Source organism: Diceros bicornis, chromosome 5, assembly GCF_020826845.1.
Source record: "Diceros bicornis minor isolate mBicDic1 chromosome 5, mDicBic1.mat.cur, whole genome shotgun sequence".
Classification (NCBI taxonomy): domain Eukaryota; kingdom Metazoa; phylum Chordata; class Mammalia; order Perissodactyla; family Rhinocerotidae; genus Diceros; species Diceros bicornis.
This window is the reverse complement of record NC_080744.1, coordinates 11,949,905-11,971,923: the sequence shown is the minus strand read 5'-3', so window position 1 is coordinate 11,971,923 and position 22,019 is coordinate 11,949,905. Positions and strand designations below refer to the sequence as shown.

At 39.5% G+C, this 22,019-nt stretch overlaps 1 protein-coding gene across 2 annotated transcripts in view; it reads left to right on the top strand.

Moving 5' to 3' along the window:
• The window catches only part of TTC6 (tetratricopeptide repeat domain 6), a 194,293-nt gene that overhangs the window by 152,711 nt on the left and 19,563 nt on the right, over positions 1-22,019 (top strand). The window contains exons 21-26 of one of the 2 annotated variants that reach the window (XM_058540688.1): positions 7,270-7,404; positions 8,673-8,822; positions 9,652-9,792; positions 11,397-11,510; positions 14,560-14,679; positions 20,243-20,316. In XM_058540688.1, the coding sequence (XP_058396671.1) occupies positions 7,270-7,404; positions 8,673-8,822; positions 9,652-9,792; positions 11,397-11,510; positions 14,560-14,679; positions 20,243-20,316 (734 nt within the window). The remainder of the gene's footprint in view (positions 1-7,269; positions 7,405-8,672; positions 8,823-9,651; positions 9,793-11,396; positions 11,511-14,559; positions 14,680-20,242; positions 20,317-22,019) is intronic. The other variant, XM_058540689.1, reaches the window with a different exon arrangement.

The window sequence follows — 22,019 nt, the reverse complement described above, 5'->3', positions numbered from 1 at the left end:
TAAAAGTCTTCTGGTGGATTCTTTAGGGTTTTCTATATATACAATCATGTCATCTGCAAATAGTGACAGTTTCACTTCTTCCTTTCCAATTTGGATCCCTTTTATTTCTTTCTCTTGCCTGATTGCTCTGGCTAGGACTTCCAGTACTATGTTAAATAGGAGTGGTGACAGTGGGCATCCTTGTCTGGTTCCTGTTCTTAGAGGGATAGCTTTCAGTTTTTCACCATTGGGGATGATATTAGCTGTGGGTTTGTCATATATGGTCTTTATTATGTTGAGGTACTTTCCTTCTATCCCCATTTTATTCAGAGTTTTTATCATAAATGGATGCTGTATCTTGTCAAATGCTTTCTCTGCATCTATTGAGATGATCATGTGATTTTTGTTCTTCATTTTATTAATGTGGTGTATTATGTTGATTGATTTGCGAATGTTAAACCATCCCTGCATCCCTGGAATAAATCCCACTTGATCATGGTGTATAATCTTTTTAACGTATTGTTGTATGCGATTTGCTAGTATTTTGTTGAGGATTTTCGCATCAATGTTCATCAGTGATATTGACCTGTAATTTTCTTTTTTTGTGTTGTCCTTGTCTGGTTTTGCTATCAGGGTAATGTCAGCTTCGTAGAATGAGTTAGGGAGCTTCCCCCTCTCCTCAATTTTTTGGAAGAGTTTGAGAAGGATAGGTATTAAGTCTTCTTTGAATGTTTGGTAGAATTCACCAGGGAAGCCGTCTGGTCCCGGACTTTTATTTTGGGGGAGGTTTTTGATTACTGTTTCGATCTCCTTACTGGTGATTGGTCTATTCAAATTCTCTACTTCTTCTTGATCCAGTTTTGGAAGGTTGTATGATTCTAAGAATTTATCCATTTCTTCCAGATTGTCGAATTGGTTGGCATATAGCTTTTCATAGTATTCTCTTATAATCTTTTGTATTTCTGAGGTGTCTGTTGTAACCTCTCCTCTTTCATTTCTGATTTTACTTATTTGTGCCTTCTCTCTTTTATTCTTGGTGAGTCTAGCTAAAGGTTTGTCAATTTTGTCGATCTTTTCAAAGAACCAGCTCTTGTTTTTATTAATTTTTTCTATTGTTTTTTTGGTCTCTATTTCATTTATTTCTGCTCTGATTTTTATTATTTCCCGTCTTCTACTGAGTTTGGGCTTGGTTTGTTCTTCTTTTTCCAGTTCCTTTAGGTGCATTGTTAGATTGTTTATTTGAGATTTTTCTTGTTTGTTGAGATAGGCCTGTATCGCTATAAACTTCCCTCTTAGAACCGCTTTTGCTGTATCCCACAAATTCTAGCATGTCATATTTTCATTTTCATTTGTCTCCAGGTATTTTTTGATTTCTTCTTTGATTTCTTCGTTAACCCAGTCGTTGTTCCGTAGCCATTTGTTTAATCTCCATATATTTGTGGCTTTTCCGATTTTCTTCCTATAGTTGATTTCTAGTTTCATACCGTTGTGGTCAGAAAAGATGCTTGGTATTACTTCAATCTTCTTAAATTTATGGAGACTTGTTTTGTGGCCTAATATGTGATCAATCCTGGAGAATGTTCCATGTGCATTTGAAAAGAACGTGTATTCTTCGGTTTTTGGATGGAATGCTCTGTATATATCTACTAGGTCCATCTGTTCTAGTGTGTCGTTTAAGGCCAATGTTTCCTTATTGATCTTCTGTTTGGATGATCTATCCGTTGGTGTAAGTGGAGTGTTCAAGTCCCCTACTATTATTGTGTTACTGTCTATTTCTGTTTTTATGTCTGTTAATAATTGCTTTATATATTTGGGTGCACCTACATTGGGTGCGTAGATATTTACAAGTGTTATATCTTCTTGTTGGATTGTTCCCTTGATCATTATGTAATGCCCTTCTTTGTCTCTTTTTACAGTTTTTGTTTTAAAGTCTATTTTGTCTGATATGAGTACTGCTACCCCAGCTTTCTTTTCATTGCCATTTGCGTGGAGTATCTTTTTCCCTCCCTTCACTTTCAGTTTGTGAGTGTCTTTAGGTCTGAAGTGTGTCTCTTGTATGCAGCATATATATGGGTCTTGTTGTTTTATCCAGTCAGCCACCCTATGCCTTTTAATTGGAGCATTTAGTCCATTGACATTTAAAGTAGCTATTGATAAGTATGTACTTACTGCCATTTTTTAACTTTTTTTTTTTCCTCAGTGTTTTAGCAGTCATTCTCTGTTCCTTACTTCTTCTATACAGAATTGATGGTCACTTTAGTTTGACCTCTGTCTGAAAGATCTACTCTTTAACTCCCCTCCTCCCTCCTTTTATGTTTTTAATATCATATCTAACCTCTTTTTTGTGCATTTGTATCCATTACGTTCTAATCATGGAAATAGATAATTTTTGCTATTTGTGGTCTTCTCTTTTCCCCTTAAATCAGTCCCTTTAACATTTCTTGTAGCACTGGTTTCTTGGTGACAAACTCCTTTTATTTTTGTTTATCTGGGTAAATTTTGATCTCTCTTTCCATTTTGAATGATGACCTTGCTGGGTAGAGTATTCTTGGCTGTAAGTTTTTTCCTTTTAGCACTTTAAATATATCATGCCATTCTCTTCTAGCCTGTAAGGTTTCTGCTGAGAAGTCAGCTGATAGCCTTATGGGGTTTCCTTTGTATGTAACTTGACATTCTCTTGCGGCTTTTAGGATTCTCTCTTTGTCTTTAATTCTGGACATTTTGATTATGATGTGTCTTGGTGTGGGCCTTTTTGGGTTTATCTTGTTTGGGGCTCTCTGTGCTTCCTGTACCTGGATTCTGTTTCCTTCCTTAGGTTAGGGAAGTTTTCATCTATTATTTCTTGAAATAGATTCTCTGTCCCCTTGTCTCGCTCTTCTCCTTCCGGGACACCTATAACACGGATGTTAGTGCGCTTGATGTTGTCCCAGAGGTCCCTTAGACTGTCCTCACTCTTTTTAATTCTTTTCTCTTTTACCTGTTCACCTTGGGTAATTTCTTCTAGTCTTTCTTCCAGCTCACAGATCCGTTCTTCTGTATCCTCTACTCTGCTTTTGAGTCCCTCTAATGAATTTTTCATTTCCAGTATTGTAGTCTTCATTTCTGATTGTTTCTTTTTTATATCTTCCATTTCTTTGTTGACATTCTCACTGAGTTCATCTATTCTTCTCCCCAGATCAGTGAGCATCGTTAACACTGTTAGTTTGAACTCTCTGTTGGGTAGGTTGCTCATTTCTGTTTCACTTAGTTCCTTTTCTGGGGTTTTGTCCTGTTCCCTTACTTGGAATGTATTCTTTTGCCTCCTCATTTTGCCTCTTTCCCTGTGCTTGTGTCTATGTATTAGGTAGGTCAGCGACGTCTCCTGCTCTTGGATAGGTGACCTTATGTAAGTGATGCCTTAGGAGGCTTCCAGTGTGCTTCCCTCAGTTCTCAATGTTCCAGGGGTGGCCCCTATGTGGGCTACGTGTGTCCTTCTATTGTGGCCTGTTAGCTCTCCCTATAGGTGCCCAGGGAGGCTGAGTTATGCTCCTGGCCAGCTGTTGTAATGCTCAGCTGCTTGTAGTTGTTGTGGGCCCTTCAGTCTCTTTATCAGGTGTGGGGAGCCCCAGCACAGTTGGCTGTAAGTTCTAATACCACATTTGTGTTGCAGTATTTCTTTTAACTGAGTAGGCCCCCAGCGTGGCAGGTTGTTAGGCTCAGGGCCTTACAATTGCTGCAAACCTCTAGCCTATTATGTCTCTTGTCAGCTCTCTGAGGATTGCAGCTGGGTGGGGCTGGCCTCAGGCACAGGAACACCCAATTGTTTCAGGCTTTGGAAGGTGGGGCAAACCTCCTATGTGGGTCTTTGAGAAGCACAAGTCTTCTGCAGCTGACAAGCCCTGTTGCCCACAGGTCCACACACACAGTCAACACAATCCTGCCCCGTGTGAGCGCCCCGACCTCCCCAAGCGGACCCAGTCTCTCCACAGTGGGAGCCCCACACACTCCGCCACTGCCCCACACTCTCCACCCACTCCTTGTGCACACCCTGCCCTGTTCAAGTCGGCTCAGTTGCCAGGCTGCAGAGAATCTAGTCACCAATCTATGCAGGCCCACATGTTGCCTGAGGGCTTGTTGTTGGGTGGGGCCAGTCTCTAGGGTGGGCTGCCTGCCCTGGCTGAGCTGGATTAAATGGGTGCTCTAACGGGTGGAGCAGACCCTGGGCTAGCTGGCCTCAGGGAGAACTCCAATGGCGTCTGTGTCAGCACGCTCACACCAGGCCACAACAATGGCCGCCGCCAATGTCCCAGTCCCTGGAGAGGTCTCACCCCTCACCGAGATGCACTCAGGGCCTATTAGTTGAGTCTCTTGTCACCAAAGCACTGTGCACCTTTCTTTTCTGGTGATTTTAGGATGCTTTCTGGAACGGGTGAGTTTGTGCGCGGGCCCTTTAAGAGCCAGTTTTAGTTTCTTTGTGAACCGGGTTTTCTGGGGGTGCTCCCCAGTGTTTTGGTAGCAGGCACAGTCAGATATTATGCCGCTGGTGTTGATTGTGCTGGGTCCACAAAATGCCCACAGCGGGGGCGCTCCCCGGCTCAGGGCCCCGCGCCTCCAGGGAGGCTGCGCACCTGTGAGCTGCTCCCGGCGGCCGTGAAGCTGGCGGCTTGTGAAGGCGGCGTTTTTCCTCTCCGGAAGGGAGTCTCTGCCTCTTCCACCTCAGTTAGGATTGTCCGTTGTTGCAGGAGTTCCTCTTACCAGTTTTCAGTTCTGTCTCAGGGGTAATTTTTCCACGAGTAGTTGTAAATTGGCTGTGTCCACGGGAGGAGGTGAGTTCAGAGCCTGCCTACGCCGCCATCTTGACTCCGCCCCCTTCCATATACATTTTAAATTCAGCTTGTCATGATCCATCAAAAACCCCGTTGGAATTTTGATTGAATTGTATTGAATCCCTAGATTATTTTAGGGAGAACAGACACCTTTCTGATAGTGAATTCCTTTTAGGAATACTCTTATATTTACCTTAATCTCCCCCCTGTGCCCTGGTTGCTCTGCTAGAAACCTGGGGTCACCTTTGTTTGTCCCCTTCCACTCAAGTGATGTTCTCTTGGTTCCACTTTCTAAATATCTCTCAAATCCACTTCCTTTCTCTATTTCTACAGTCATTCTCCTAGTCCAAACATATTTTTATTTTGCTTGAGTTAGAGCAACAGTGTTGCACTCTTCCAAGCTTTTATCTATACAGCAGCTGCAATACTATTGTCAGAATGTATCTATGCCTTACCTGCAAGACCCTCCAGAGCCTCCTGAGGAGACTTTTCAAAACAGTGAAGGACAGAGACCTGGACATCTGGCTAGAGGAGGAAGCAGGGGAAAGTGAAGATGTGTTCATTTTAATTTAAATGAGATAGAAGACTTTATGGACTCAAGGAGACAGTGCAGAGGCAGATAGCCGAAAAAGGAAGGAAATAACAGGTTGTGCTCAGGGGAGAGTAGGAACTGGGGTCAGGGACACAGCTTGAGGAGTTAGCTCTGAAAAGGAGAAGAAAGGAAACCATTCAAAGACAGGAGGGAAAAAGATGGAAGTGGAGGAAGATATAGATACATCGAAAAGTAAAAAAGAGGGAAATTGAGATGGTGATGGTTTTTTTCTATGGCAAGGTCATGTGCTGAGTGTGAGGATGGGAGGATGAATGTTGAGAGTGAGGATGGGAGGATGGATGTTGAAAGTGAGGATGGGAGGATGGATGTTGAGAGTGAGGATGGGAGGATGGGTGTTGAGAGTGAGGATGGAAGGATAGGTGTTGAGAGTGAGGATGGGAGGATGGATGTTGAGACAGGATGGGAGGATGGATGTTGAGAGTGAGGCTGGGAGGATGGGTGTTGAGAGTGAGGATGGGAGGATGGATGTTGAGACAGGATGGGAGGATGGGTGTTGAGAGTGAGGCTGGGAGGATGGGTGTTGAGAGTGAGGATGGGAGGATGGGTGTTGAGAGTGAAGATGGGAGGATGGGTGTTGAGAGTGAGGCTGGGAGGATGGGTGTTGAGAGTGAGGATGGGAGGATGGGTGTTGAGAGTGAGGATGGGAGGATGGATGTTGAGAGTGAGGCTGGGAGGATGGGTGTTGAGAGTGAGGCTGGGAGGATGGGTGTTGAGAGTGAGGATGGGAGGATGGGTGTTGAGAGTGAGGCTGGGAGGATGGGTGTTGAGAGTGAGGATGGGAGGATGGGTGTTGAGAGTGAGGCTGGGAGGATGGGTGTTGAGAGTGAGGCTGGGAGGATGGGTGTTGAGAGTGAGGATGAGAGGATGGGTGTTGAGAGTGAGGATGGGAGGATGGGTGTTGAGACAGGATGGAAGGATGGATGTTGAGAGTGAGGATGGAAGGATGGGTGTTGAGACAGGATGGGAGGATGGGTGTTGAGAGTGAGGATGGGAGGATGGGTGTTGAGAGTGAGGATGGGAGGATGGGTGTTGAGAGTGAGGATGGGAGGATGGATGTTGAGAGTGAGGCTGGGAGGATGGATGTTGAGACAGGATGGAAGGATGGATGTTGAGGTGGGCTGTAAACATGCAGAGTAAATGCTGCAGGGGGACACAAAGGACACTTAGCATACCCAAGTTAAATCTCATTTTTTCTTTAGCAATTTAATATAATTAAGAAATGGGCTAAAAAGTCACTTGTGTTTGTCTTTCTGTGTATATGTATACATTGATTAAGTAATTATGAAAAGGCATTCCTATCTGGAAAATTGAAAATTTTTTTCATTAATGAGTTTCAACTATTTTGACTAGGTAGTCTAAATAGGTGATTTTTGATGTTAGTTTATTTCCTGGTGTCAGTGCAACCCCATTAAGAGCACAGCAGGACAAAATAAAGGTTGATTAAAACCCCATCAGACCTTATCATTGGAGATCTTTTACTACCTAATAGCTGCCCAGTATTCCCTTCAGGAAATTACTAGGAAATTGGCCATAAACTAGTCTATAAACTTAAGTCTGTTTTAAGAATACAAGAAAATATCCTTTAGAATTTAGAAATTATAGTTCCAAAAGTCCATGTGCGTGAGCCTGCTTAAGCACCAGCTGGTAGGGCAGGCCCCGGTGTGGGACTCGCTGCCGTCGGACTCTGCGCGGGGCCTCTTGTCGCGCCCCGACAAGATCTGAGCCTTTACCGGGCCTCTGTGTCCTCATGGGGAATGAGAGTGGGGCAGTGTGCTCAGGATTCCTTCTGACATTTAAGGCTGTTATATTAAATGAAAATGAGACAGAGACATTCTCCCCGACCAGTTTTTTTGTTTTTTTTTACCGTTACAGGAAGCTATGAGAATGCTTAAAAAGGCGTTGGAAGTTTTTTCTCATTCGGATAAAGGACCAAATGCCGTAGCGGCTTCAGCAGACTGTCTGTATAACTTGGGTCTTTGTTACATGGAGGAAGGCAACTTACAAATGGTATTTTGTGTATTTAGGAGCATAGGTTATTTGTGATTTTAGAAATTGCTTGCATTCAGATCCATTTCTGAAGCCACCTATGCGGTGAGTGACTAGACCCAAGCTACTTGGAAAGCTTGGCTTCTTACAGTCTGCACACTGCAATACTACTACATGATTTTATTTATTCAACACATTTTATTTGATGCTTGTTTGTTAAAAATATTCTAAAGACTAATGTGTATTTCCCACCAAAACAATAAATCTAACTGTAAGAAATTACTATAGCAAAATAATTTCATCACATTAATATGAATTTACTTATTAAATTCTAAGTACTTTAAATTGAGTGCTTCAGTGTAATGTAGAATAAACGGAAAATGATTAGGACACTGATTTATCTTATTGACAACTGAACAATTCAAATCAGATTGAAATTGGTTATTAAGATAGCCAGGTTCATTGAAAACTGGTTGATTCAGTTGTTATGTATTTATCCAGTATTAGGCTATCTTACACAATTTTCCACTTCAAAATTGTCAATGATATGATAAATATGTAAAATAATGGATATTTTCCAATGGCTAATGTTGGATATTCCACAAAATTGTCAAATGATATGATAAATATGTAAAATAATTAATATTTTCCAATGGCTAATGTTGGATATTCCACAACTCCATCTCCACACACACACACCATTTCAGTACTTATATTCATAGAGGTGAACAGTGTCCAAAACTTGCATCTCCATAGCCTTGAAAAAGAGTTGCATTTGATTAGTTGTTTCATAAAGAAATTCCAATAAATATAAGGTTAATTACAAATCTCATGTCCTTAGCACTTTCAGACAAACAGAGCAAACTCAGCTTTGCTTTACAATGTTGAGAAAAATTTTGGATTTCTGTTGTTCTGAAATTTCATAGTATCCGCTATGGTTCTTGGATGCTCATGGAATAAAATGTACTGGTTGTGATTTCTTTGAAGAAACACAATATGAAGAATAACACTTAAAATTACACCTCCAAAAGTATTGTAATCTAACAACATGGATTATGTAGACATTAGTCTGGGAGTAAGGGGACCTGTAAATTATAATAATAAACCTGACTTGTTCATAAATATAACTTTTCTTTGCTCCACAAGGTTCTCTGGGAGAAATGTATTTAAAATCACCAAAAAAGAGGGAAAACTTTTCAACAATAGTTATATACTGTAATTTATTAACATTTTAAATTAATATATTCTACTCACTAAATGATTTTCTTTTTAACAATATACTCTTCTAGGCTTTTGATTCTTTTACAAAAGCTGTGAAAGCAAATCCTGATTTTGCAGAAGGATTTTATCAACGTGGGCTTTGTAAGGTAAAACTCCACAAGGATAACTCGATTCTGGATTTTAATCGTGCAATTACCCTCAATCCAAAACATTACCAGGTACTTAAATGAACAATTGCAGTGATTTGGAGAGTGTGTTAAATTTGCTAAAACTATTAAATCCTTTATATGTTGTTGTTATTAGTTAGCAACAATCAGTTACTTATACCTACTTTTCAGCTAACTATAATAATCCATTTTGATAATCCATACATCTGTATTTCCCCTTGAACTAAAAATATTATTTCCAGCAGGGATATTATATACGTAAAAGTGCTTTGTGAATTGTGATGTATATAAATATTGTTAATATTTTGATGAAGCTGTTAATAATTATAATTTTATATACTATAAAATTGTTTTGCTAACACATTTATTCCTGTCTTATAAGAGACTATGGAGACAACACAAAATTCAATAGGTGAAGCTTGATTGGATCCTGATTTTAAAAGTCTATGAAATTTGAATATGGAATAAATATTACATGACTTTAGGGAAATACTATTAATTTTCTTAGATGTATAATGGTAGTGTGGTTGTGTAGGAGAATGTCTTTTTCACAGGAGATGCATACTGGAAGGCTTGGGGTGAAGCATAATGATGTCTACAACTTAGTTTCAAATATGTCAGAAGAAAAAGATACAACAAATATTACACAAGGTTAATAATTATTGAATCCAGGTGGTAGGCATATGGGTGCTCATTGTACTATTCTTTCAATTATTCTGTGTGTTTGAAATTTTTTATAATAAAAGAGAGTGGGAAAAAAGACTATATTTTATACTATTTTGGGTGGCATAGATTTGTGCAAACTACCATATATTTTGGTAGAATTGATGCTTTTACTAAGACATCCGTTCCTGCTTTCCTCCTCTCTTTCTCTGAAAAGGCATATTTAAGCCGAGTAGCCTTCTATGGTCTGAAAGGCAGATACTCCAAAGCGATCTTGAATTGTAATGAGGCCATCAAAATTTATCCTCAGAGTGTGCGTGCCTACATCTACCGAGGAGTCCTGAAATACTACAACAAGGTAGGGCGATTTCCTGCCTTGTTCCCTGAAATTTGAGAGTGGGCGGATGCTCCCATGCCGAGTAGGGACGCACTTCCCTTTCTTTTCTCTGAGAGACGAATCACCGTGGACCTGGTATGAACTGCTGAGCTACATACAGCACTTTACACTTACACATCAAAGGGGATTTCAGTCCATAGTTTTTCACAACATAGTGATGTTTATTTTTGACATATACATTTTAAATAGCCTTATAATTTATTTTTATTAAGAAAGTAGTGTATATTCATTGTAGAGAATTTGGAAAATACAGTAATAAATAAAGGAGAAGATTAAAATCACCTATTATCCCAACGTCAAATGAAAATTCCTGGGAGCATTTTGGTGCATTTGCATTGTCATTTTTTTTCTTCTAATAATATATGATACATATTTTCCAAAATTGGGATTATGCTGCTTATATAATTTCTGTTGTGCCTTGCTTCTTGCACTTAATCTTTGAAGATACCAGTCTTAATTACTACATAAGATTCACCCTACTTTATTGTTAACTACTTTTTTTGTGTGTGTGAGGAAGATCAGCCCTGAGTTAACATCCATGCTAATCCTCCTCTTTTTGCTGAGGAAGACTGGCACTGAGCTAACATCTATTGCCAATCCTCCTCCTTTTTTTTCCCCAAAGCCCCACTAGATAGTTGTATGTCATAGTTGCATATCCTTCTAGTTGCTGTATGTGGGATGAGGCCTCAGCTTGGCCAGAGAAGCGGTGCATTGGTGCGCGCCTGGGATCCGAACCTGGGCTGCCGGTAGCGGAGCGAGCGCACTTAACCACTAAGCCACGGGGCCGGCCCCTTAACTACTTTATTGTTGGACATTTGAGTTGTTTTAAATTTTTTACTGTTTTAAATAATACAGTTATACACACTGAGAACAAAATCATTGCTTGAGTTTATGATTGATTTCTAAACAGAAATTACTGGATCTGAGGGTGTGAGCAGCACCATTGATATCTGATACTATATGGAATACTTTGTTTCTCTCTACTATTCTTTTCTGACCTTTCTTTGTAGCTATTTCATATGAAATATTTTGCAAATAATACCTTAAAGCAAAGGTAAGTCCTTGCATTACGTGTTAATTCCATGAAAATTACTATCTATAGAAATGGATGATCTAGGGTATCAGAGGAGCATCAGAGAGGGAGCAAAAGAGAACGTGGGTAGAAAACATGACGATTATGTGACGTGAGGGTACAAGCGACAGAAGCAAGCAGGCTCTGGTGAATGTGTGCTGGGTGAATGTGGCTTGCTTCTCTCTTGCCAATAAGATGTATAATTTTCTCCTTGCTGTATAGCAACATTGGCTATGAGATAATCGTCTAAATTAAAGTTGTTTATATATTCAATTTTATTTGCAGGTAAGAGAAACTCGAATAATTATTCCTACCAAGAGATCTTCTTAGTTAATTCTGGGAAGGATTAGCTTGATTATCTTAATTTCATGGATGATACACAGAATGGTTAAATGAGTGTGCAAAAACTCGGATAGAATCAAGAATTTATTTTACAATTAAATTTTAGTCCATTATGATTAACCCTTCTCACCTAATTATTTTTTCTTTGTAGACCTATAAGCTGGCCATTACAGATTTGACTATAGCCATCAACATGGACAAGAACAGTTACATAGCCTTTTATAACCGAGCCTTATGTTACACCAAGATAAGTGAACTTCGAATGGTAAGACGCCCAGTTTAGTAAAAACACGATCAAGCATTTGTAAACACATGTAAAGCGTGTGTAAAGTATTTCCTTATTATTTCTGTTATAATTTTGAAAAATAATTCCTGTGGAATTACAGACACACCAAAACCTTGAGAAACCAAAGAACTGTTTCAAAGAATACTTAATTTCTTTGTTAGTGCTCACTAAATTTTCTTAAACAATATCTGCAACGCCAAATGAAAAATTAATTTTACAATGCTTTTATAAGCATTGAAAGGCATATATAAATTAAAATACAGTACATAATTCTCACTTGACTAAATGTTTCTACTGATACACACTGCCTGCAGAATTTTTAAGCAGTGAACCCCAGCAATACTGTTGCTTCAGAATCTCAACATTGGCTAGAACAGTATGTTGAGGTATTTTTTGTACAGTGCTCAGATCACAGACACAGCAGCGGGTTTGAGTGATGGTTTCCAACTCCAGGACCAGGGACCAGGATTGCCTGTGCATCTCGAAGCCCTAACTGACGGCCACAGCACACCTTTTTCTCTAGCTGTCCTCATCCAGCTTCTACCTGTGCAACCCCTCTTCTTATTTGCTAATCTTGCCCCTCTCCTCCCTCCGCCTGTCGGTTTGGTCCTTTTTCAGTCAAGATTCCTCACCGGCCAGCTGGTCTGTGGTCTCAGTGCTCTGGCCACCCTCTTGCTTCTCTTTCTCAGTTGTCCACTTGCCTCCCTTCCTTGTTTCTATCCACTTCCACCGTCAATGAAGCCTTCCTGAAGAAGAACACATCACGTTCCTGCTGTTCTGTGTGGACACACTCCCTCAATCTCCTTGAAATTTGGACAGTTAAATCTGTTTAAAACATTTAGAGATTTAGAAATTTATTTGCTGTGGAAGAGAAGTTGAGAAACATTGTTTCTACCTAAGAGAATGTAAAATTCCTAGTAACCAGACTATCAGGTTTCCTCCAGAAATGTTGACAAATGAATAACTAATTTTTAACAAAGGAGTTGTTAAGATTCTAGGAGCTAATTAAAGGGTCATTTATCAGAGTAACCTGCACAGCAGGCGTCTTTGACGACCCCCCTCCCCACCCCCACTCCTGCCTTTTCTGGGTAACTCTGAGGCTGCACACAATGGGCTAGGTGGGGGCAGGGAACTTCCATTTTTGTTATCTCTGATAGGTAACAGAGCCACTGCTCTATGAATAAGGAAAATGAAAAACTACCTAAATAGAGACCTAACTGGAAAAATAACGTATTGGCTATTTTAGAGCTGCCACGTACCCAACGCATTTCATCCAATCAACTCATTTTACAGATGAGGAAATGGAAGTAGGGAGAGGTTAGAAACACATCCAAGTCACACAGGGAGTAGACCTCTATTGGTGTTCCCAGGTTTGTTTGCTTCTGGTTAACAGTCTTTAGGTGGCTTTGTAAAACCAGCTGACATCCAGCTTGTGGACCGGATGTCACTTAACAGTGTCACCTCCTCCCTCTTTATCTACCTCCACCTGTTTCTCAGCATTCCTGACTGAGAGTACCCAAGAAACTTTCTGCAGAAAATGAACTAAGGCATTCTCCCAAGATATGGTTTCATAAAAATTAAGAAAAGGTGAATTCTGGTTCCTACCACTCCATACTAATAAAAATAATAACAGTTACCACTTACTTAGGGCTATTGTGTGACAGGCACTGGGCTAAACGCTTTCCCAGCATACCATCAAAATATCTTTAAGTGGACCCTTACAACAAGGTGATGAATTATTAATATCCCAATTTTGCAGATGAAGAAATTGAGGCTTAGTGTTAAGTAACTTTCCCAAGACTGAAAAGCTAGTAATAATAGCAGAGGCATGATACAAATCCCGCTCATTGACCTTCATGGAGTCTCACTTCCCAGCCTTCGTTTCCTCTTGTGTCACATATTCAGCTGTTTAGTGAGTCTCTAAGGCATCTGACAGGTTTCACATTCTGCGATTCTGTGAAAGAAAAAGTACCAACATTCTCGTTTTGTTCTGTTTTTACAAGTATTATGAATTATTTTTACAGCCCTGACCATGTTTATTTATAATTAGGCCACAAAGTACATTATAGAATCTTTAATTGTACAATTCTTTTAGACACTTGAGTCCCTAATCATGAAACACTGGAGGAGGACCAATGAGCACATAGTAAAATACTATTTATTTGCATTTTCTGTTAGCCTGTGTTATAGGCATGTAAGATTTGGCCCTTTTCTAATGAAACCATATGGCTCTTTTGGACAAAATATGCAGTAGGAAAACCAGTTAAGAGATTCAGCTGCAACTCAAATTTGGGATGCTCCTAGTACCTGGTGTAGAGTAGATGACCAGTAGAAACTTGTTTATTCACTGAATGAAGAGAAAAGATAAAAGTAATGGAGAAAGTTGATTAATTTTCAGCTTAGACTAATATCTTAAAAAAGCGAGTATACCTATCAAAATATTTTGAAGTAATTTTCCAACAAGTGCTTATTTGTTAATTAAGATCCATTTTCATTGATTCAGGGTTTGTTCATTCAGCAAAAGTTTATTGAGTGCCTGTTATGGGCAGGCACGGTGCTCATTACGGGCTTTGCAGTGGTGGACAAAATGGATAAGCTCTGCCTCCATAAAACTTAGGTTTCAGTGAGGAAAACAATAAAACGCTAAAAAGAAATTAAATTTCAGAAGGTAACAAGTGCTCTGTTTTAATATTGACAGTCATTTGGTGAAAGTAAGGGGTGGGGGAAGGGTGTCGGGTCCCCTCTTCCCACCACAGACAATAAAAATGTTTAGGATGATTCACAGATGACATGTGAGGTGCAGGCACAGTGCGTACCACTTACTAAAAAGTGGTAGCGTCCATAATATTTAGTTCAGGGGACCCTTTAAATGTAACAAATGATTATTTTTGGCCATAAACTAGAAGTCAAATTAAAGAACTAAATATGAGGTCTTAGTTTGGGCATAAACACATTTGTGCGTGTGTGGCCGATGTAGTAAGGCTCTAAGGTGGTGAATCCAGGCTGTCAGTGAGTGTTTTATTTTTAGGCATTAACAGATTATGGAATTGTGCTTCTTCTTGATGCTGGAGAAACTGTGACGTTAAATACCTTCATTAATCGTGGACTCCTCTACGTAGAACTCGGGCAGCACAGTTTCGCATTAGAGGTAAAACTTCCTGTTTCCTTGTAAAAACAAACCCACTTGATTTTGCAGGTTCATCTCGAAAATAGTGAGCAAGTTTTTCTTGATGTCAAATGTCAATATTAATGAGCAGTAACTCAGCTTTAGGAAGAACTGTATTGAAATACTTTGACTACTAGAATCTTAGCAGAAAAAGTGTATTTTTACTTTGTTTTGATTACAGATAAATAGCCAATGTGTAAAAAAAAATGTTTCTGATTTGATGAAATATCAAGACTATCACCTCCCCCAGGGGAGTATCTTGACGACACACAAAATTCAAATATTTGGCAAATAAATGATTTATGTATCATTTACTTTGTTGCTCGATGCTCTTTCTCATTCACAATTTTCCTCATTCCCCTTGAAAATATATCAAAATAAATCTGCTTTTTTTTTCACATAGGGCAGAAAATAGCTGCTCAAAATAGGCTACTGAGAATAGGTTTTTAAATTAGTGGGAACAGGCGCTTGGAACGGCAGTAGAAGAGAATATCTGTAATGTATCAAAAAGAAACAGGAGGCTTAAAATGTATTTCTTTATTGAAAATTAAGCAAAATTCATATTCTCATTTATTTTTATCTTATTTGTATTCCAACTTTGGAATTAAGATTAAGAGATACACGGGGGCCGGCCAGGTGGTGCAGCGGTTAAGTGCTCGTGCTCCCCTGCTGACGGCTCGAGTTCAGATCCCAGGTTCGGATCCGGGGTGCGCACTGACGCACCGTTTGTCAGGCCATGCTGTGGCAGCATCCCACATAAAGTGGAGGAAGATAGGCATGGATGTTAGCTCAGGGCCAGTCTTCCTCAGCAAAAAGAGGAGGATTGGTATGGATGTTAGCTCAGGGCTGATCTTCCTCACACACACACAAAAAAGATTAAGAGATACAAGGCAAAAATTAAATAGCAATTTGAAGTTTGCAGTTAAATAATGGTAGTTTTGCTTGTTTGTTTCTGAGGAACCATGACAGAACATTATGTCATGGAGTGTTTCCTATTTTGTTAACCTCCAAAGATGGCTTGTATGATTTTTTTGACTTCTGGAGTCCTCTTTTGAGATTCTGCCCTACAGAATTACTTATTACTAAGGAAGCGTCTGAGAAACTTTATTCTAGGCAATTTACACTATGATGAAATGTAATTTCAAGAGTTGAACTCCTTTAGGTTTTGGTTTTGAGTTGAACCGTTTGGAATTCCCTCACATGAGGAGAGCTAAAGAACTTCTTTGTTTGGAGTAGGCAAGAAAGCTGTGGAACTCTGGGCACCAGTGTTGGATGGAGAAAGGGAGGAAATGGGGATTGAGAGCAAAGGACCTCAGCCGTTGGTGAATTAAATGCAGGGCCTGTGTTGTCTACCAAGTAAATACTTATTGAGTACTTCACAAAAACATTAACTCTATATTTGTTGCATACTTGCTGCCTACCAGATTCTCAACGACTGTAACTTATGCACAATTTATGATTGTAACTTATAGAAGAGGAAGCTGACATTCAAAAGAGGTTAAATAAAGTCTTTCAGCCAGAAAGTACTGGGGTAGTATGTGAACTCAGGTCTCACTTGATTCCAAATCCTATGTTCTTTCAGACAAGGCAAGGTACTGGCATTGACATTGAAGATATGGAGATAAATAAGACAGATTTCCAGTCCTCGAGGAGCCCATAGTCTAATGGGAATCATTCTTGACTCCTCTCTTTCCTCACACCTCACATCTAACTCATGAGCAAGTCCAGTCAGCTCTACCCTTAAAGCATATCTGAATTCGGTCATTTCTCATTTTTGCCACTACTATTCTCCTATTTCAAGCCTCCACCCTCTCTCCCCTGGACTGTAGCAGGAGCTTCCTAGCTGGCCTCGCTGCTTCTGCTTGTGTCCCTCTACTTGCTGTTCTCCACACAGCAGCCAGAGAGACCTCTTCAAAACATCAAGCAGATCAAGTTAAACCCTCCAATGACTTCCTGTCACTCTTAGAATAAAATCTGAACTCTTGACTATGGCCGGTCAAGACCCTCCGTGTTCTGACTGCTGCTCACTGATCTGACTTCATCGTCAAACGTTCTTCTTTTCCCCTCTCAGCTCACTCCACTCTGACTGTTTGCTATTGCCTGGAAATGCCAGGCTTCCTTCCTGCCTCAGGCTCCTCACACAAGCTATTCTCTATGCATAGAACACTCTTCCTACTGATCTGTGTATGGCTGATGCCCTCCTTTCGTTTCAGATCTCTGCTCAAATGTGACTTCCTGAGTGAAAAAGACAGTAGATTAATTAAATGGAACTTTAAAAAAAATTAAAATAATCCAAAATAAGTCTGGGAAGGGAAAACAAAGGAACAGAAAATGGAGGAGAACAGCAGAAAACAAATAAAATGGTAGACTTACACCCAACCATATCAGCAGTTACATTTAATGAAATGGTCAAAATATACCAATTAAGATAATGGGAATGTCAGATTGGAATTTTTAAAAAGCCCCGACTATATTCTGGCTATAAGAAACACACTTTAAATATAATGATATAGATAGGTAAGAGTAAAAGGCTGGAAAAACATATGCCCTGTGAACACTAATTAGAAGCAAAAAAACAAATTTTTATCTATGTAAAGTAAAAAAATTAATTTGAAAAATTAAAAACAAAAGAAGCAAGCAGAGGAAGAACTAAGGAAGGAATACAAGACTGAATAATAAGAGAGCTAGAGGAAGAACCAAGAGAGGGCAGAGTCGTAACACCTACCCAGGGGAAAATTGTTCGTGGGAATGATTGATTAACAGAGAGGTCAAATCAGACGAGTGCTGAAAACATCTAGTGGAGCGATAGTTGTGTGACTGCTACAGGCACAGCTTGACTGGGAAGCAGAGCAGCAGGTAGACTGGCCTTGGTTAGGAAGTTAACGGTTAAGCTTGTTGGATTGAGAACATCTGTTTATCTCTTTGTCCTCTTGAAAACCTACCAGGACGACAGTAAAGGAATAAAAAAGATATAGTTCCACAAGGTTAAAGATAGTGGAGAAGAGATGTTCAGGCAACATGCCATATTTTAATGCCTCAAACTTAAATATGAACAGGTAGCCAAGGATCCTACACTTGAGGGAAGTAAAATAGAGACTAAAACAAACGAATTGTCCTAGGTATACAGGGATGGTGGGAGAAGGAGAGGGGTGTGGAGTGATGGTGTAAGATAGCTAAATTCTGTCCTATGTTGGAAGTGACATGATGTAATACTCATGTTATTTAGAAATTTGAAGGGAAACAGCAGAAGAAATAACAGCAAGATGTAAAAACGATTGCCTTTAGGGAGTGAGAGTCAGGGATAAGGAGGAATAGAGCAGGGGATCACTGTAAGCATTGTAAGTTTTCCAGTTTTATTAGAACCTGTCACTGTATACATGAGCTACTTTGATAAGAATAAAAATAATGTCTTTAGAGGCAGTTCACAAATTACAAAATAAAACTGACCTTATTAAATAACACGAATAGTAAGAAGTTGATGGAATTTGGGGATGTGGAGACAGTGAGTGTTGACTGTGCTTTCAAGGAGATTCGTAGTGACAGGAACTAGAAAGACATGGCCGTGTGTAGTTGGCGGGCAGGGGGAGTTGAGGGAAGGCGTGTTAAATAGGGGCAGTGAGACAAGACACAGAAGACAGCAGGAATATGATGCAGCAAGTTTCCAGAGGAGATGGGAAGCAGAGAGGTAAAGAGCCCACCCTCTGACACAGAAAGGAAGACAGTGTGGGTGAAGGTCCTTACAAATAAACTCATCAGCCGAGGGAATGAGAGTTGAGGGAATTTGCTTTGTGTATGAGCGACATCGTGTGGTGTGTTATTTATGATCTTCATATTAGAGAAAAATCAATGCAGAAGAGAAAAATCATAAAAATTATGATTAGCTTTATTCTAAGTAATGCTAACAGTCATCATTTATGTCCATGGCTGATAATTAATGCCTAATTACCATGTAGTATAATAATGACTATGTATATAGAGACAAGTTGATTTTTGTAAGCTTTATCTGATTACAAAACTAACATTGGTGTTCTCAGCCTTTTAATTTAGTGATCACTCCTCACAACTCCCAACATTAATGGGAATATTTGTAATAAATCTCATTTTACTTGCAAGTTCGCTTCCATTTTAGCTAAACAATCCTCTTAAAGGAGTTATCTTGTAGCATATTTGATTATATTATACAATCAATTTCTTATTTTCTTCCAAATAGTTCCATTTAGTATACAAATATGCTTCAGGAATCTAAGTGGGGAGTCCACAGTCACAGATTGGTCTGTGACTGACACCTTCCTCCTCCAGTAGGGTACCATAGCACTCAGCTTGGCCCTCCTACTCCCGCTGCCGCCCCTAGTATTTGCAGAAAACTCATTCTAGCCCCATAAGACAGCCAGCTTCCTCCCTCTGATACAGCCAGGGAAGGTCTGTGGAAGGAGGAGGAGGCGGGGGAGGGGAAGCGGAGGGGGAGGCACAGGGAGACTGTTATGGTCAGCTCCTCTCCAGTTGGGTGGAAACCAGAACTCTGTCACTTGCCGTTTAAGGCTGTAGAGTGCCAGTGTCCCAGTCTCCAGGAAGGGAGTCTGGAGGGATTTCCTTTGTCACCCAGAGGAGGTTACAGTACTCCCTACTGTTTAGCTTGGTCAAGTGAGGTTACAACCACAATGGCCCATGAAAATTCCTGCTGAAGCTGTCCTTTGGGAAAAAGCAGAGCCCTTGCAGTTGACATGATATTTTGATATGTAGATATTTATTTAAATATTTTATTAATTGCAGCTTAGTGATGTTCTTATGTTGCTTCAGGTCCCAAACATTTTTGTAGGGTTTTGTAAAGCTTGTGAGCTTCAGACTCTGTGTCTCTGGTGCCTAACAGAGGACAGTGTCTGGGGCCACAGGGGCAAGAGCTCTTGCAGACTGAGCACTTTTAATTCTCTTAAACAACCTCTTCCCCACGGCCATTTGAGTCCATCCCAATTGACCTCCCTAACTTCAAATCTTGGGATCAGGGTTTCCATTGCTCCCTCTCGAGAGGTCTCTGGGATCTCTAGACAAAACAGTAGACTTCTTCCTGGAAGTTCGGATTCCAAAGGTAGGAACAGCCTTAGCCAATCCACTCAAAAGGCCCAGTTACACCCTTTCCCTGGGTCCAGGGTACCTATTTGTCCTATAGTCACATCAAGCCAAAGGTTCTCTCAGGTGAATTTCCATTTCCACCTGGGTGGGGAAGTCTCTGGTGGCATTCACTGCAAAAAAAAATAAATAAATAAAAAGAAAGTAAATGAGGTACTTCATTGCACATAGCAGGCAAAACCTCAGGAAAAGTGAAGACCAGTAACACACGATTCTGAGTGAGTTTTCAGTTACGGGTTTCCTCTGATCCATCCATTGTCACTAGATGTGGTACTAAAGGGAAGAAATAAAGTTTCAGGAAGATGTATATTTTAATGCTTGTGTTAAGTATATTCATGGCAGACTCAAAGTTAGAAGGAAGTTTAAGAAAGCACAAAAGATAATGTCGCAAAATTAATAAAAGTTTATAAAACTGTTTCAGGATTTTAAACAAGCTGCACTGATAAGCAAGACTAACGTGAGCCTTTTTCAAGCTACTGCCATTTGCCATCACAGGTATGGAGTGCAATTTATGTAGAAGTGAAAGCAACTCCTTGTGTATAAGAGTAGGGAACTCACCTAAGTGTGTCATTATCTTCTATTTTCTAATAAACTATTTTAGCTAAGTCAGCAAGTAAAAACCTGCATCACAGATTTGGGGGTGTCCATCTGATTCAAGCCCATTTACCGGGAAAGGACCTTGGTAATATACAGAATAAAATTATGTGTAGCTTGAAATATCTAAGAATAAAATCAAGTAATTTATTTTGTTCATAAAATGGAACTTTTAAAAAGCCTGTTTCCTGGAAAAGAGGGTGATTTCAAAAAATAATATATTTTCAGGAAAATTTTGCCTTTAGAAAACATTTCTAAATCTAAAACCGATTAAAACAATACCAGTAAATATCTACATAATACAAGAAAACCTACAAAAACATATTACTTAAAAAATTATTACCTGTTTCTGGGACTACTGCAAAGACAAGTAAGTTATAGGAGGGGAGAAAAGAACAGTTACATGAGGCTGAATACAGAGGGTGATCAGTTTAAAAGTTACTCTGAGATAATCTTAGAGTATAGGAGATTCGTTTTGATAATGATAATGTTTACATTTCTGCATATACATCTGACATATAAATATTAATTTCTGGTCATTTTACTTTTAAAAGCATAGAGATTCAGCACGGGATGATTTTAATGTGGGATAAAATGTATTTGGTTAAGTAATAGTTTACAGCATTATTTTTCATGAGAGGAACAATAGCAGTTAACTGGAGGAGGAAATTAAGATGGTAGAGTAGGTTGTGTAAATATCCAATTTAGACCATAGAACATAGTTTGAATTGTTTAGGAAGTTGACATTCTTTTTTTTCTCCTTGTAAGACATTGATAATACAGCTACATTTCCCTATGAGAGTTAGATTTTTAATTTCATGAATATAGTAATATAATACCTGGGACTTGTGAAGGTGTCTTTGGGTTAACAGGCCTAAACTGGCACAGACAGCAAAACGTAGTCTCACCACTGTCTATTTTAATCCAGCAACCTGTGTACAATCCATCTCTTTAAGTCATTGTCATTCTTAAAAAGAGATGGAATAACGACGACTCATGTTTGTTTTGGGGGTGAGTGAAGATCAAAACTGTCTGAGCTCACTGCATTCTCTTAAAACTCAAAACACACTCCAAAATTTCTCTCAACCTCATTCCTGTGTTTAGCAACCATTAGAGTCGGTGAATTTCTGTGTGTGTCGGCTCCCAGTCTCTTTTATGAAATGTAATCACTGGGTATATATGGCCGAGCCTCCTTAAGCTGATACTGCTTTGCAATTCCAAATAACCAACTTTTATCAGCCGACTAGAATCTCTATTGTCCTTTAATAAAAGTTGAATTTAAATCAACAGTAAAGCCCTGATCGCCCACAGTTCCAATTCCACGTGTTTTGAGTTTTAACAATTTTACTGACTTTAACAATAAGGAATGTTTAGTGATTGGTTATATGTATTTCAGGAAAAATATTTTTGCTTTTCAAGGTGTACTATAATGTTCTTATACCACAGCAGCATGTTCTATAAGTATTGAGATTTGCCACTGGCGTCTTAAAGCAGAGAAAGGAAAGATTTTCCCACTTGGAAAATTTTTAAAAAAGAATAAATCTTTAAATTTTAGGGCTTTGATCTTTGAACTCGTGGGGTCGCAGACTTCTGAAGTATGCCTT